This window comes from Mesoplodon densirostris, chromosome 8 (genome assembly GCF_025265405.1).
Source record: "Mesoplodon densirostris isolate mMesDen1 chromosome 8, mMesDen1 primary haplotype, whole genome shotgun sequence".
Taxonomy (NCBI): Eukaryota; Metazoa; Chordata; class Mammalia; order Artiodactyla; family Ziphiidae; genus Mesoplodon; species Mesoplodon densirostris.
The window spans coordinates 11,716,185-11,729,696 of NC_082668.1; the positions used below are offsets into that span (position 1 = coordinate 11,716,185).

The 13,512-nt window shown below is 47.8% G+C and overlaps 1 protein-coding gene across 7 annotated transcripts in view; it reads right to left on the minus strand.

Annotated features, from left to right (window-relative positions):
* AGFG1 (ArfGAP with FG repeats 1) overlaps window positions 1-412 on the minus strand; it is a 68,224-nt gene extending 67,812 nt beyond the window's left edge. For 4 of the 7 annotated variants that reach the window (XM_060106584.1, XM_060106582.1, XM_060106581.1 and 1 more), the window contains exon 1: window positions 152-411. In XM_060106584.1, the coding sequence (XP_059962567.1) occupies window positions 152-318 (167 nt within the window). In that variant the 5' untranslated portion in view covers window positions 319-411. Of the gene's footprint in view, window positions 1-151 lie in introns of all 7 variants that reach the window. The other 3 variants (XM_060106578.1, XM_060106579.1, XM_060106577.1) reach the window with 1 other exon arrangement.
* Window positions 413-13,512: the final 13,100 nt, after the last annotated feature.

The window sequence follows — 13,512 nt, forward strand, 5'->3', positions numbered from 1 at the left end:
CGCATCCCGGCCCCTGGCCTCGACCGCCCCGCCCCGCGAGCCCGCCCCCCTACCGCCGCCGCCGGCCGGACCGCCGCAGGACCCCCACCCAGCCGCCCGCTCCCCACGCCCGGGGAAGGGCCCCCCGCCCGCCCGGCGGCCCCGCACTCACAGGCTGCCGGAACAGGAGGTACAGACGAAGGAGCCGACCGTCATGTTCACGTAGGTGGGGCCACGCTGGTCGCAGTCGAAGCACTTTCGGTTGTGCGGGAGGCCGGTCATGTCCCGCAGCATCTTCAGGTGCTTCTCCTCCTGCTTCCGCTTCGCGCTGGCCGCCATGGCTGCGGCGCCGAGAGAGGAGGCCGGCAGGGCCGGGAGCCGGGCGGCGCTGCGCCGGGGACCCGCGGTCCCACCGGCCGCCCTGGCCGCGGCCGCCGCCCTCCGTCAGCGCGCGCCGCCCGCGCCGGACCCGGCCGCCGCGGCGGGACTCGACTGGGCTGGGCGCGGCGCGGACGCTGCAGAGCTCGGGCTGACGGGCCACACCAACCGACCCAGCTGGGACAACCGCCCCGGCCGCCGCCGCCGCCGCCGCCTCCGCCTCCGCCTCCGCCACCTTCCCGACTTCTCCTGAGGGGAAAAGACGAGGAAGGAGGACGGCAAGAGGAAGCCCGCCCCGGGCGGCCGGAGGCCAAGTGTCGGCCGGCGCCCTCTGCTGGCCAGGAGGAGTTACTGCGGCCACGCTTACAGGGCTAAGCGCATTACTTGGGTTACCTTTCCCCTCTGCCTAAAGCTCTCCAAGGGCTGCCCACTGCTTTGGGGATAATTCCAAGTTCCTCACCGTGTGCCCTAAACAGCGCTCCATCATCTAGCCCAGGATGCCTCTCTCACTTCATCGTGGTTTATTCAGCCACGATTTCCATTTGTATCCGAACACAGCAAGCTCCCTCCTGACTCAGGACCCTTGCCCTTGCTGTTCTCTCTGTAGCGGGGTTTCTCAACCATGCCACTGTTGACGTTTTGGACTAGTTAATTTTTTGGTGTGGAGGCTATCCTGTGCGGTGTTAGGATATTGAGCATCATCCCTGGCCTTTATCCACTAGATGCCAGAACGACCTCCCCACCCCTCCCACAGCTGTGGCAACCAAATATCCCCTGACATTGCTGTATGTGGAGCGATGATAGAGGGAAGTGAAATCAACGGGACTGAGGACCATTGCTACACGTGGAAGGCCACGGCATCCATGCATCCATGCAGCCTGGAAAGTGCAATATTTCCATGTGAATATTCCCATGTTCCTGGAAAGTCACTCTCTATGAAATGGCTGTGTTGTATTGTCTTCATAGTTCTAGCTGTTTAAAATCCTACTCCTTCTTTAGTGTTTACTATGTTTTATCTGGGATCTCCCTTTAGGCTCCAAAAACAGCCTGCACCCCAGTGTTTTCTTCACTACTCCACCCTCTGCCCCTCCCAGGGCTGGAGGCTAGGTGCTCAGTATTTATGGAATGAATGCATTAAGTATCTCATTTAATCTTAACAAGATCTCTTCGAGGTAAGCATTATTGTTCTTTCCATTTTTACAAATCTGGAAGCCAAAGCTCGGAGGATTAAGTAAATTTACCCTAGGATACATGTGGGTTGGCCCAGACAGTCAGACTGCCGGACTCAAATCTCTTAATCACTCCAAGAATCCACAACCAGCAGGACGTTAAAAATCATCCCTGCTGCTCATTTCCCAAAAGAATACAGGGAGACCCAGTGAGTCCAAAGTCATTCAGCCGGTGAATGACTGAAAGTAAGATTAGAATCCAGGTTTCCTAATTGCCAAGGCCAGCCTCCAGATCTCCCATGAAAGTGACTGTATAAATCAACCAAATGAGACTTCATATTAATATAATACTGAGAAATGGAATATTCCCTGCCATATCTTGTAAACAAAGGATGTCACTGTCATCAGTGATTGCAGCGACAGCCGATGGTGGGCTGGTGACCCCTGAGGAAACTCAAGAAGGAAAGAATACCTGCCATCAACAGCCATCAGAGGGCAGCCACTCCCTAAGGTGAGCCCTGAGGAAGCTCAGGATGTGACAACATGGGATATTGGCCCCAGATAGCTGAGGTGCCTGTCAAAGGAATGATTTCAGTGAGCCCAGACTCTTGCATCTTCTCATACATAGAAAAGAGCTAAATTCCTTAACTTGAGATGCCTGGTTTTCTTTAACAATAATCTTTTGATGTTCTGACTACCTGCCCTTTGTTGCAAAACTCCTATATAACCTGGCTTCCCCCCTCACCTCCTTGCAGTTCTCTCAGGGTTACTTGAGATGCTGCCTCCGGGGCTTGAAGTCCTAAAAATTCCCGCTGAATAAAACATAACTCTCAATTTTTAGGTTGTGAATTTTTTTTTGAGGCAACAATACTATTAATAATAATCTTTTTTTTTTTTTTTTTTTTTTTTGCGATATGTGGACCTCTCACTGTTGTGGGCTCTCCCGTTGCAGAGCACAGGCTCCGGACACGCAGGCCCAGCGGCCATGGCTCACGGGCCCAGCCGTTCCACGGCACGTGGGATCTTCCTGGACCGGGGCACGAACCTGCGTCCCCTGCATCGGCAGGCGGACTCCCAACCACTGCACCACCAGGGAAGCACAATAGTAATCTTTTTAATATTAAAAGAAAGGGATCAACAGATTTTGGATTGGCCAATGGATTTTTTTAAATTTATTTTCATTTATTTATTTTTTGTACTTATTATTTTATGTATTTATTTTTTTGGCTGCACTGGGTCTTCATTGATGTGCACGGGCTTTCTCTAGTTGCGGCTAGCGGGGGCTACTCTTGGTTGCGGTGTGCAGGCTTCTCATTGGGGTGGCTTCTCTTGTTGCAGAGCATGGGCTCTAGGCGCGTGGGCTTCAGTAGTTGTGGCTCACGGGCTCTAGAATGCAGGCTCAGTAGTTGTGGCACATGGACTTCGTTGCTCCACGGCATGTGGTCTCTTCCCAGACCAGGGCTCGAACCCGTGTTCGCTGCATTGGCAGGCAGATTCTTAACCACTGCGCCACCAGGGAAGCCCTGGCCAGTGGATTTTTAACTTAACCACAATACCATTAACACACCTAAAAACTGAACAATAATTCCTTAAAACCATCAAATATCCCATCAGAGTTGAAGTTTCCAATTATCAATGTCTAAAAAAGGTTTTTACTGTTTGTTTGAATCCCCACCTTGCAAATGGGTAATATGTCTCTTAAAATCTCTTTTAGTCTATGGTTGCCCCTCCGTCTCCTTTTTCCTTGCAATTCATTCTTCTTTTTAGGAACTGGACCCTTCATCATGTCATTTCCCACAGTCTATGTCATTTAACATTTTTCTCTGTCCTTTCTGTTTCCTAAGAATATGTTCTTGGATCCAGTCCACTTGTATCCAGTTCGATTTTTTTGCTGTTGTTTTTTGGCCAAATTTTATCTTTGTGTTCTTCCATCAGGAGTCGCATAACGGGGTCGGGGGGCGGGGGGTATCTTTCTATCTTTTTATGACATTGGCAGCCATTGATGATTAATGTCTAGATTCATTAATTCATTAAGGGTTCAAAAATGGTGATATTCTAACTCTGTTGTTCCTTCTTCATTTATCAGCTGAAAGAAAAGTTTTCCTATAAAGAAAAACGCTCCCTCAGCTGCTCTTTGGCACAGTTCACATCAGAAAGGCAGGGTGAATATTTGATTCCTTTCATTTATTCACAAATTTTCAAAATAATATATTGGTTTCCTAACACCTTGCAATGGTGATCAATATTTTTACAGTGTCGTTACAAACTCAAGAATTTGAAAACATATTTGATATATTTCACATCCTTGGCATTGTCTCAACATCGGATAGGGGGAGCCTCTTAAAGTTGACTCCCCGAGTCTTTTTGACAAAACCCTTGAGTTAAGTTCAACTGGAGTGTCATTGCCGCAGGATCCCTGGCTGTTTAGGAGAGGAGAGTACTGAAATGTTCAATCCTGGACTGATCAAAACAAGGCTTACTCAGTCCCCCTCTGACTAAACGTGACACCCAGCAGCCTGTTATTCATCACCAACAAATGCACTCAACCCGCAGCCAATGGCTTACTTGTTTCTATGTTTATAATGCTCACTTGTCATTTGTATGTTTTCTGTTTGTTCATCTGTGCATGGTCTATCGTCATAAATGCCAAAATCAGAAGGCGTGACCGTAGCCCGGGTACAAACAGTTTAATACATGGTTGTTGTATTATTGTGTTGTTGTTTAGAGTCAGGAGAAGGTACTTCCAGACTGTCGTTCTATAGGAAGGTGAAGTCCAAAATGTTTTCTCCAAATAAAGCCGAAAGTGGTTATGACCTGCTGAATTTTAGCTTTCTTATACCCCATATAATATCAAAGTAGGCTTCTACTTTCTCAGATCCCAAGGAGAGTTTGCAGCGTGTCAAGCAAAACTTTTTATTTTCTTTAATTTTCTTAACCCTCACAACAATGCAGAAGAAGGTATTATTATCCCCATTTTATATACGAGGAAGCTGAGGCTCTGAAATGCTGGCTTGCCCAAGGCCTCGCCATAAGTGAAGCATGAAGCTGGAATTCAAACCCAGATCCAGCTGCAAGGCGCCAACTTCTTCTTCCAGTAACTGAATACCGATCCTGCATATTGTATTTGCAAAGCAGAAGTTACCTTCAGAGATGTTAGCTCTGTAGCCAGAGTGATCTTTCCAAATGCAAATATGATTCAGGCATCCTCAGTCTCCTCCCCCTGCCTTTCAGAGACTTCCCATTGCTGATAGGAAGATAGAGACCCTAGGAGACCCAGAGGCCCTGTGGTCCAACCCAAGTTCCTGTGCCCGATGCACAGTGAAGCCAAACAAACTGAAACGTTGAAGTCTGGAGCAGAGAGAAGTTTATTGCAAGGGCCACGCAAGGAGAATGGGTGGGTCATGCCCCAAAGACCTGAACTCTAATTGTTTACAGGGAAAATTTTCATAGGCAAAATTTGGGGGGAGGTCTGCAGTGTGCATGATCTTCCTCTGATTGGTTGGTGGAGAGGTAACGCAGTGGTGTTCCACCTCTGATTGGTTGGTGGAGAGGTAATGCACTGGTGTTCCAGAACTCTCAATGGTCAGCCTTCTGGTTCCTACCAGTCTGGGGTCCATGTGCTTGTGTTCAGCCTGAAGTTACCATCATCCTCCACGTGGGTGGTAGCCTTAGTTCCTGTAGAAGAACTCGGAGATTCCTATCAGATTGTTGTGTATATCCCTTAAGGAGGAGCTAGGACTCTGCCCTATCATTGCAGTATTTTTTCTTGATTGCCTTTCCCTTGTTTCTGCATTCCCTCAGGCCTCTAATTAGTAACAGCATGAAATTGCCCTTTGGAACTCAGGAAAGGTCTAGGAGGCTGAAACCTTTTTCCTACAAACAAGGAATAGGGGACAAGCAAAGGCTTTTGTGCCCAGTAGGGCCCCACAAGGTCTTGCTCGGTTTCAGCCCTGCACAGGCAGCCTCCTTCCTGCTACCCATGCTGGTCTCCCCGACCCTGCCCCAGCTCCATCCTAAGTCTCCACCAGTCTGCTACAACCCCTCTGCCTTCTGAGTTTTTTATATTCTCTTCTCTCCCACTGCAGGGCCTTTGCAAATGCCATTGATGAGTCCCCAAACAGCCTTCCCTCTCCTATTTCCCTTCTCATTTCTCAGATCCAGCTCAATATTTGTTTTTCAGAGATCCTTCCCTGTCCTGCCTAATCAAGTCAGACCCCATAATATGTGCTCATGGTACTGAAACAGGAGGGAAGGGGGCAGGGCACAACATCTAAAAGAATGACATAGCCCTTGAGGATTCGACATAAACTGCTTAGAACCCACTAGGTCCAAGATGGCAGAAGATTCCACTTCCAGTGGACCTTGAGCCTCATTATGCGCTCACTGCTATACATTAGCATCTAAATTACATGCCTACAGGTGCCATAACAGTTCCTAGGCTAACCATAAAAGATCAAAAAGTGGGCAGTAGCCCAATTCCTGGAAATCTCCGGCCCTTCCCCAAAACAGTTGGAATAATCCTCCCTCTTGTTAGCCTATGAAATTACCCAGCCCAGAAAAACTAACCATCCCATATTTCGGGGCCTCTTGCCTTCTGAGTGGCCCACACTCTGTCTGTGGAGTGTGTTTCTCCCAGGACCGCTCTTGCGTTTTTAGACAGACTACATTCTCTCTATGGAATGTGTATCTCTCTAAATAAATCCACTTCTTACCTACCATTATGCCTCTCACTGAACTCTTTCTGTGCTGAGACATAAAGAACCTGAGCTTCATTTAGTCCTGAGGCTAGGTGTGCGATTTTAATTAAAAGACGGTTGGTTTGGGCTTCCCTGGTGGCGAAGTGGTTAAGAATCCGCCTGCCAATGCAGGGGACACAGGTTTGAGCCCTGGTCCAGGAAGATCCCACATGCCACGGAGCAACTAAGCCCGTGCTCCACAACTACTGAGCCTGCATGCCACAACTACTGAAGCCCATGTGCCTAGAGCCCTTGCTCTGCAGCAAGAGAAGCCGCCGCAATGAGAAGCCTGTGCACCGCAACAAAGAGTAGCCCCCACTCACCACAACTAGAGAAAGCCTGCGCACAGCAACGAAGACCCAGTGCAGCCAAAAATAAATAAATAAAAATAAATAAATAAATTTATTAAAAAAAAAAAATGACAGTGGGTTCAAGTCCCAATCTGAGTTTCAGCTGGGTTCAAGTCCCATCTGAGTTGTGCGGTTTCAGTACCATGTACCTCTCCTTTAAAGTGCTTGCTGCTGTGACTGCTTTGGGATTTTCAGGTAGGGTTCCTAGCCCCCCTCCCTCCCCAGTACACTGTGGGCTTCATCAGGATGCGGACCCGGTCTGTGTTTGCTCACCACTATTTCTCCAGCTCTTAGCATGGGGCCTGGCACTTAGAAGGGGCTCAAGTCCGTATTGGTTGAACGAACAAATAAATGCAGCAATGGGAGTCAGAGGCTAAAGCTTCCCTCAGTCTTATGCAGTGGGTTCCACGTTCTGTTTATTGCCGTCTTCGCTGCTTTGGCTCCCAGAACGACTGCAGTTCTGCCAAAGCTACAATAGTTTTGTTAAGGAACTTGCAAATTCTGAAATCAAACCTCTGAGGGTAAGAATCTAAACCCTGACTTGCTTAGAGGCTCCCGCCTATCTTATCACCAGGGGTGACTCAGAGAAAATGTCCTGAACAAACCCTGGTGTTTGGAGAGGCCCCATGGAGCCAGCGATAGAGCTGCCAACTCATCCTTGGCCGCCCCACCCTCAGGGCCTGTAGGCGAGGCCCAGAGAGGAGGCCCCTCTGTGTCTTCTTGGGAGCAAAGCAGGACAAGCAATAACAAGTATCAGAACAGCGGTGGCTTGGTCGCTCTGGGTATTTGAGTGAGGAGAGAAGAGTCCCCCCATTTTTATGTGAAGGACTCAAGTGTAGACTACTGACAATATACCTAACTGAGTTACACACAGTGTCGAGGAGATCCACTGACAGAATAGAAAGAAACTGTAGCCAGAGACACACGCATGGCCTGTGTGCCTCTTTACAACCTGCAGTGCACTCTGAATTCATACTTTTAATAAGTCCTGGATTTACCTTGTGAATAACACAATTGCTTTGTTTGCTTGTATACTAAAAGTGCTAATCTGTTGTGTGTAATTATTTAAAAATACGCCGCAGTTTTTGTGGTCCTGTTTTTTTTGTTTGTTTGTTTGTTTGTTTTGCAGTACGCGGGCCTCTCACTGTTGTGGCCTCTCCCGTTGCGGAGCACAGGCTCCGGACGCGCAGGCTCAGCGGCCATGGCTCACGGGCCCAGCCGCTCCGCGGCACGTGGGATCTTCCCGGACCGGGGCATGAACCCATGTCCCCTGCATCGCCAGGCAGACTCTCAACCACTGCGCCACCAGGGAAGCCCTGTGGTCCTGTTTTGACAGCTTTCCATGTTTTGATATACTGGGAATTTTGAAAAACTTGAAGCGGACATGAACCCTCCCTGAAGCGAGCCCCCTCTCTCTCCAAAGCCCCCAAACCCTCAGTCGGCTCTGCCCAGCCTCAAACCTCAGAAGCTCCCCAGTCCTCCCTCAAGGCGGCCCATTTCCTGATGCCTGGGGTCTTCTGATCTTCCTTCCCCTCGGGATCCCTTGATGCCTGAAGCTGATTTTCTTTATGGAGAGGAGTTACCTGACAGCTGTGATCGTATCCAAGGTAGGAAACTGGAGCTCTGGGTCTTCCCCTTTTATTAACATTCTTCCCTCTCCAGAGCGTGACTTTTTCCAGCTTGTGACCAAGGAGCCAATGCTAAGTTTTATGGCCTATTTAAGTAATGGCAAAGGAGAGTCACATCGGCCCATTAACTCCCCCAGACCGCAGCAGGTTTCACAGAGTGAATAATCACAGGGCCTGGGTATAAAGCACTGTGGAATAATACTCAACTCAATTTTTCCCCCTTTTCTTCTTTTGATACCGCCTTCCCTTAGCTGTGGTTTGATTATTTTTACATTGCTTCCTGACTTGCTTTTTAACTTGCAAGAAACAGCAACATAGAAAGGGAAGAGGGAAAGAACCTACAGAGAACAAGCAGCTGGTGCATACTTCCTGGAAACATCGGCGTGGTTTCTGGGTACACTCTGCACAGAGCCCCGGGAAACCACGCACCTGAAGGGCGATGCTGTGGAGCTGACAGGCAGTCAGTCACCTGGCCTCCTCCTCCCGGCAGATCTGCCCCCCAGCTGTCCCCACCACCATCAAAGCCCTGTTCCTCTGCCTGAGTTCATTTTACTCTGTCCTTTGTAAGCTTTGTCTCACCAGTTGAATGGCATCTGCCCATACAGCAGGTCCTAAGCTCTGTGTTCCTAGTTTGCCGGGCCACAGAAGGACTGTGCCAGTTGGTTGACTGCTCTAATCTCAGGCCATTCTGGAAACCCAGAACAATTGCAACTAGACTTCAGTTATCCATGTATCAGAAAGGCACTTTCTGGATGTTAGAGAGAAACCAGAGGCAGTTTTCAGACATCATTCACTTATTCATTCATTCATTCAATTAATATTTCTTGAGCACCTACTGTGTGCCAGGCACTGGGGACTCAGCAATGAATAAGACAGAGTCGCTACTCTTCTGGAGCTTGTGTTGCCTGTGAGACGGAGACCAGACAGTATCCATGTTAATAGAAATGGGCCAGGTGACGTTAAGTGCTCTAACCCAAAGTGAAGCAAGGGAAAGGAATAGGGTGTGAAAGGAGAGGATGCTGCCGGGTGGTCAGGCAGGCCCAAAGGTTGGTGAATCAGGGAAAATTCTAGGATGTGCACCTGTCAGAAATCACAGGACAAATATCATATGATATCGCTTATATATGGAATCCAAAAAATGGTACAAATGAGCTTATTTACAAAACAAATAGAGTCACAGATATAGAAAACAAACTTATGATTACCAAGGGGGATTGAGGGGGAAGGGATAAAGTGGGAGATTGGGATTGACATATACACACTATTATATATAAAATAGATAACTAATAAAAACCTACTGTGGCACAGGGAACTCTACTCAATACTCTGTAATGATCTATATGGGAAAAGAATCTATAAAAGAATAGCTGTATGTATATGTATACCTGATTCACTGCTGTACACCAGAAACTAACACAACATTGTAAATCAACTATACTCCAATAAAAATTAATTTTTTAAAAAAAAGGAAACCACAAGTCAAAGGGCCTGGTGTGGAGACCCTGCAACCGAGCAGCCCCCTTCCCTTTGTCAGTTTGTGCCAGAATCAGGAATCCTGGCCTCCCGGGGGTCACCTATAGAGAATATGAGTCTTCGGAAACCAAGGGAGAGAAAAAAGGTCCCTGCGTCTGCAGCAGCAAGAGAGTCTGGGGTAAGAAACGTTCCATTCACGGCGTCAATGGAACGTTGTTCTTGCCCATTACTGAAAAGAGAAAGGGGACCTTCCCTTCTGGCCCAGGGTAAAGAATGGGGCTCCTGTGGGGAGAGAAACCTGCTCTGGCTTCAGAAAAGAAACGCCAGCAGGGCTTGCAGGGCTTCCCAAGAGGAGAATGGACCCTAGCAGCGGCCGTCCATTTTGAAGGGGTCAGACGGAGATGTTGTAAAAGTGGGTCTCTAAAAGCACTCATCTTTTTCCTTTTCCTTTTCCACCAAATGCCAGCAGACAGGTGATGGCTCCTATGACAAGGGGTGATCTGAGCGCAGAGCGGTTCTCTTGAGCCCAGCTGACTGGCATTGCCGTCACACCCCAGCCCCTGAGAAGGGAAGCGATCGCACAGAATTCCCTGTTGATGCCCAGTAACGATGACGAACATTTCCTGGGACTAAGCACCAGGCACCATACGAAGTACGCTCTGTAGCGTGACTCCATTTATCCTCACACCAGCCTTCAGCAGTAGGCTGTATTAGTTATGCCCATTTTACAGATGAAGAAACTAAGGCTGCCGAGTGGAGGACCTTGCCAAGGTCCTACCACTGGGAAGTGATGGAGCTGGGATTTGAAGGTCAGTGGGGTGACTTCAGAGCCCAGGATTTAATGTCTACAGTCAGCACTTCACTATCTGTTAGATGCTCTTGTCAATCAAACCTGGCCCTACATGAGAGCAGGAAAAGGCAGGAGTGTGTGCTTTCCTGGTCTTGATCTGGCCTCCGGGGGTTCAAACTCCCTGGAATACAACCGGGCTGGTTTAGCCCAAGGTTTCTGCTTTGGGAGGATGCCACCCCACCCCCAGAGCTTCAGGCTGTGCACTTGAAGGACCTATTTTCATTCAAGGAGTTATTCAGATGAGGGAAATTACCTGAAAGTTATACACACCAAGCTTCCCCCAGTGAAAATGTCCCAAATACTCATTTAGGTAGTTGTTGCAGTGCAGATTCGTCCTCACAGAATGTGCAGACAGCCACAGAGCAAAGTCCACTTCAGAGGTGGGAGAGCCCCTGGAGCAGGTTTACAGGAACAAGGCTATAGTCATTTTTACCATAAAGAAAACCTACAGCTTTATTACCAGTCACCCTCCCAGACCTGGGGCCAGTGATGATTCAGAAGGTTTTGGTAAGGATTGAATGAGAAAAAATAGTCAGCCCAGCACCTGACATTTTAATGTAAGTACTACAGTCATTCTTATTTTAAAGATGCCTATTAATTCCCTTTCCTTCACTCAGTGAGTATTGCTTGTGATGTACAAGCAATGCAGTTTAGCTGCAGTTTGCTAGAAGCTACTGTAAAACCTTAAGTGAACCCCTCTTGGGTACATGGCTACTTTGACCAGAGTGACATTGCACTCTGACTGGTTGAAATCACTGTGGTCCGAGTGGTCTGCAAGGCAGTCAGTGATGCTCATGAACAACTATGTTTCATTCAGTTCATACTAGTCTTTATTTGTTCTAAGTGAATATCTGACAATGTCTAGTTCAATGGATTCTGCAGATGCAATGCTCCAAACACATCTAACCATAGAAGAAACAGGTTCCTTTATTATTTTTGTATTTGGAGGGAGGAGGGGAGGATGTGGGTCTGTGTGTGTTTAGGTGACAAGTTTCTTTCATCAGACCCCTGTCTCCTGTGTCTGTCTGCAAGTGAAGAGACAGTACAGCAAGGGCTGTTATAAGCACAGCTTCTGAGTCAGACTGTTTGATTCCAATCCTGGATCTCCCCTGGGAGTTTAGGCAAGTAACTTAAGTCTTCTGTGCCTCAGTTTCCTCATCTGTAAAATGGAAATGATTGTATCACCTACTTCATAAGGTTGCTATGAGATCAGGTGATTTAGTATATAAAAAGCACCTAAAATAGTGTCTGGCAGATAGTAAGCACTCTATAAGTGTTAGCTGTTATCATAATATTCCCCTCTCTTCCCATCAAACACCTCCGCTACAATCCAGCCAGAGTAAGCAAGCAAATGTGTGTGTGTGTGTGTGTGTGTGTGTGTGTGGCTTCTTATAATACACTTTGCTGTTGTTGTTTACTTTTGTTTTTTAAATTTTATTTATTTATGTATTTGTTTATTTATCTTGGCTGCGCTGGGTCTTCATTGCAGCACGCGGGATCTTCATCGTGGCACCTTCATTGCGGCACGCGGGATTTTTAGTTGTGGCATGCCAACTCCTTATTTGCGGAATGTGAACTCAGTTGCGGCATGCATGCGGGATCTAGTTCCCTGACCAGGAATTGAACCCGGGCCCCCTGCATTGGGAGCACGGAGTCTTACCCACTGGACCACCAGGGAAGACCCTTCTTTTGATTTTGAATATCCTAAGTAATACATGGATACAACCTCTTTTTTTAAAAAAAAGGAACTTCAAACATTGCTGGTACAGTGGTTGAATAATGTCCCCCCATTCACCCAGAACTTCAGGATGTGACCTTATTTAGAAATAAGGTCTTTGAAGATGTAATTAGTTTAGGATCTCGAGATGGGATCATCCTAGTTTAATAGAGTGGGCCCTAAATCCAATGACTGGTGTCCTTGTAAGACAAGGAGACACACACAGACACACAGGGAAGAAAGCCACGTAACAACAGAGGCAGAGGTTGAAGTGATGCTGCACAAGCCAAGGAATACCTGGGACCACCAGGAAGCAAGGAAGGATCCTTCCGTAGAGACTTCGGAGGCAGCTTAGCCCTGCTGACACCACCATTTCGGACTTTTAGCCTCCAGAGCTGTGAGAGAATAAGTTCCTGGTGTTTTCAGCCACCTAGCTTGTGAACATCTGTTACAGCAGCCCTAGGAAATGAATACAGCCGGCACAGCAAGCGTTCTCCTGTCCACGGCACATGGCCCCCATCCACGTCCCTTCTCCCAGCACAGTGTCATTTTGTTACCTTTCCAGGCCTTTTCCCATGCCCTTACACACATAGCCAACATATTTTGTCTAATTGGCAACAACATTTGGCAACTGTGGCTAACCGTTTTCAGTACATTCTGCAGCATTGATTGCAGCCGAGCGGCTGGACCACATTCAGGATGAGGACTGCTGCCGTGCTGCCTCTCCCAGGGGGCCACAGGGACCATCTCCTGTGTCTCCCCTGAGCATTGCCTCTGCTGATAATCATTAAAAGACAAGGGAATTCTCTAGAACAATGTCTCCTCTTTCATAACTCATGAGCTCTCAGGGAAATTTTTAACAACGCTACTTCCTCTCATGCAGGTTACATTTTTGTCTACCTTAGTCATCTTCTACAGATCTGATTAATATGGGTCCATTAATATTAATATGGGACCGTGCTCTGTAAGAACTGGAAGTTGCCGTTTGAAGAGTGCTTTGCCATATCTTCAGCTGTGAGCATGATACAGAGTTATCAATTACATGAAAAGGGATCTTCACGTACAAAGTTTCAAGTTAAAAGAATATTCAAAGTCTCCTAACGCTTAAGAATCCTATAGGGATTTCCCTGTGGTCCAGTGGTAAAGAATCCACCTTCCAGTGCAGGGGACGTGGGTTGGATCCCTGGTCAGGGAACAAATATCCCACATGCCGCTGGGCAACTAAGCCTGCG